The sequence below is a fragment of the Peromyscus eremicus genome, unplaced genomic scaffold (assembly GCF_949786415.1).
Source record: "Peromyscus eremicus unplaced genomic scaffold, PerEre_H2_v1 PerEre#2#chrX_unloc_1, whole genome shotgun sequence".
NCBI classification, from domain to species: domain Eukaryota; kingdom Metazoa; phylum Chordata; class Mammalia; order Rodentia; family Cricetidae; genus Peromyscus; species Peromyscus eremicus.
Window position 1 is genome coordinate 3,216,005 of NW_026734288.1, and position 3,245 is coordinate 3,219,249.

Sequence of the window (3,245 nt, forward strand, 5' to 3'; positions counted from 1 at the left end):
CGGTGTCCACCAAGAAGGTTACTGGCTGCCCCCCGATCTTGAGAGTTATCCTAGGCTTGTGGGGGGGGGGGGCTCCTGGCCTTGACTTCCCTAATCCTCCAGATTGAGGAGGTCCGTGGCCCTTGGCTTAATTCTCCGAGACCCTTGAGGTTTCCTTCTCAATGTCCCTTCTCTTTGCAGTAAGCACACTGGGCTTTGTCAAGCGGTATCCTTCTTTGATCTCCCATCCTAACTCCCTCTCTGCCATGTCCCTGAGATATTACAGCGGCCAGGACTTTACTTATTTCTCTATGACGTTTCCCATCCCTTTCTTCCTGTTTCTGTCACATCCTCTCCTCCCGCTCTTCGGGAGTTTCTCTTTTATTAAACACTTTCTCTGCTTCTTTCAATAAATCTGACAAACTGAACGAATGCAATCTCTCTAGTCTCTGTAATTTGGCCCTTATATCTGGACTTGACTGATAGATGAAAGACAAGATGATGCCTGGTGCCTGTCCTGGATCTTCTGGATCATACGGGGTATACATCCTATAGGCTTCTCTGAGTCTTTCTAAGAATGCTGCCGGTGTCTCATCCTTTCCCTGAATCATATTTCTAACCTGAGCCAAATTGGTAGGGCATCTAGTAGCCCCCCGGAGACCCGCTAAGAGCAACTGGCGATAAAGACGTAGGTGCTCCCTACCTTCTGGGGTCGTGAAGTCCCAGTTCGGGCGGGTGAGGGGAAAGGCTGCATCAATGATATTAGACAATTGGGTGGGTCTTCCATCGTCTCCAGGAACCTGCTTCCGAGCTTCCAAGAAGACTCGCTGCTTCTCCTCCACCATCAGGAGGGTCTGCAATAACTGCTGACAATCCTCCCACGTAGGCTGGTGGGTCATTAAAATGGACTCAATCAGGTTAGTCAAGGCAACAGGATCCTTAGAGAAAGGAGGATTATGCTGCTTCCAGTTGTAAAGATCAGAGGCTGAAAATGGCCAGTATTGGAGCTGGTGATTGGGGCCCTCTCGGAGGGGGGAGGCTCTGGATTCTTTGGCTGGTTTGTTGCACTTTCCTCGGAGGCGACCGGCAATTGGGGAGGGAGCCGGAGCCTCATCCTCCCGCTGTCCCTGTAGAGGAAGTGCGGGGGGCGCCGGCGGTTCTGGTGCCGCTGCGGGGGCCGCCTGTTCCCCTGGTCCCCGATTCCCCGGGTATGGCGGTGGGTCCTCTGTCAGGAGGTCAGTAAGAGGTGTATTGGGGTCAGGGGGAAGGACAGGGGTCTTAGGGGGATCCTTTCGTAGGAGAACAGGGTAAAGGGAATAGGCAAGCGTGAGGCTCAAGGGGGTAGTGACAGTCTGTCCCATGGCTGTTTCCAGGAAGAGAACGGTTAAACAGAAAACGAAAAAACAACAGATAAACACAAATAATGCTAACACGCGCTGCATGGCTTCGGTTCCAAACCGAAAGCAAAAACTCAGAAGGAGAGTGCGAGGGTACGGACCCCTCATCTCCTACCAACACCACGTATCCCTCGGATACGTGAGTGGCCCCGAAAAACCGTGCCCCTGAGGGGACTTCAGACACCTGTGGAACGTCTTCCAGGGTGCTGGTGGGCGAAGTCTGAGCTCGTCAGCTCCTTCAGCCCCACTGCCACAGACAGATTACCAGATGCATGCAGACAAACAAGTAACAGTCAGACAAGACAGGGATGACATATATCAAGGCCAGCTGGCTTACCTCCTTATGGTGGGTCGGTGGTCCCAGGGAGGAGTCTCCAATCTCGGTGGGACCTCCAATGAAAGACCCCCAGAGATCTTCCCTCAGGAGAGACCCCAGGTCCAAGGAACACACCGAAACCACAGATCAGATGCAAACAGCAAGAGGGTTTATTCAGATACACAGGTACCCGGGGCGACAAAGTCTCTTGGAGGACTTGCGCGCCCTCCTTGGGTAAAGGGGACTTTTTATAGGATCCCAGGGGCAGAGGCATGGTTACAGAAGCAAGAAGCATAGTTACAGGGTTCCCATTGGTTGATTCAAAGAAGGCCAGGGTGAACTTGGGGACGTATTTTTAATTCTTGGAAATTTGATGTGTGTGGCTGACTTGGCCTTGGGGGTGCTTTCCCAGCCCAACTGTTTATTCCCCAAGGCCAAGTGGCCAACCATAGATATCTTATTTTGACTCAACGGTTTCTCTCCCAGGGCGGGTGTTCAGGGTGGGTGTTTCCTTGGTCCCAGGCTTTTGCAGCTGGCTGATTACGGTTTATGCCAAGTGGTTTATCTAAACGTACATTTTGCAGTTAGGCCAAGGACGCCCTGTTTTTCTGGTACTTGCCTCGCAGAATGGTGTTTCTTATGCTAAGTAAAAGCCTGCTATAAGCGGGGTCTTTCACTAGGAGGGAGGAAAGAAGGGTTGTTAGCTAAGGGGAGTTGGAAAACCAATTCTAGAACCACCCAAGCTCTTATTCTCCTTTTCTTTTTCTCTTTTTCTAGTCCTTTTCTAATCTACCATTCTGTCCCTGACTACCCCAGTGTGGTCTGTAAAGAAGCAACATTCCTCTTTGAGCCCAGTACAAAGGCCACCTTGTAGAAAGAGGAGATCCAGGCCTCTCCTGTTCTGTAAAACTGCCTCAGCTAGGGAGGAAAGGGATGACTCGAGGGCAGAAATTCCCTGTTCAAATTGGGCAATATCCTCGTCTATGGACAGTTGAAGCTCAGAGTAATGTTGGTTGGACGGGACCAGAGAGACAATTCCTGTGCCTGTTTCCATTGCTCCAACCCCCAGAAGGACCGCTGAGGTGATAGCAGTAACAGGCTCCTGTCAAGGCAGTCGTTTCAGCACGGCTTATCTTCCTAGAGATCTAGGAATTGATCTAAGGAATAATAGGTTAGTCTAGGTGGTAGGGACCTAAGTGCCCTGTGGCATCTCTGGTGTTACCCTATTTGCTGTGCTACCTGCCAGCCACAGGCTGTGTCAAGCAGGCCCAACATGGCTATGACTGCCTGTGACACCAAGGCCAGCAAGTCCGACAAGCCTTTCTGACACCTTGGATGAAAATTCAGCACTCCCCTTGGAAACATGACCCCTGCTGTAAGACTGGATTTGTGACAAGCAGTGTCCCTGCTCAGGCCAGAACATGATTGACTAAGAGACTTGTATACTGTGTGAAAAGTCTCAAACACAGTTGGCTGTAAAGTTCCCACTGCCCCCCCACAGGAACTCTGAGCAGAGTGATAACAGAGCTACAGGGCTGGTGGGGGTTGCTGTG

At 51.3% G+C, this 3,245-nt stretch overlaps 1 protein-coding gene across 1 annotated transcript; it reads right to left on the minus strand.

The window, feature by feature from the left end:
• Nucleotides 1-323: 323 nt before the first annotated feature.
• LOC131900914 (uncharacterized) lies at nt 324-1,340 on the minus strand. Its single transcript, XM_059252233.1, has one exon. It carries the CDS (start codon nt 1,338-1,340, stop codon nt 324-326), a length of 1,017 nt encoding a protein of 338 aa, XP_059108216.1.
• Nucleotides 1,341-3,245: the final 1,905 nt, after the last annotated feature.

Excerpts from the sequence above, each read along its gene's own strand:
- LOC131900914 (XM_059252233.1), bottom strand. The coding sequence starts at position 1,340 with ATGGGACAGACTGTCACTACCCCCTTGAGCCTCACGCTTGCCTATTCC.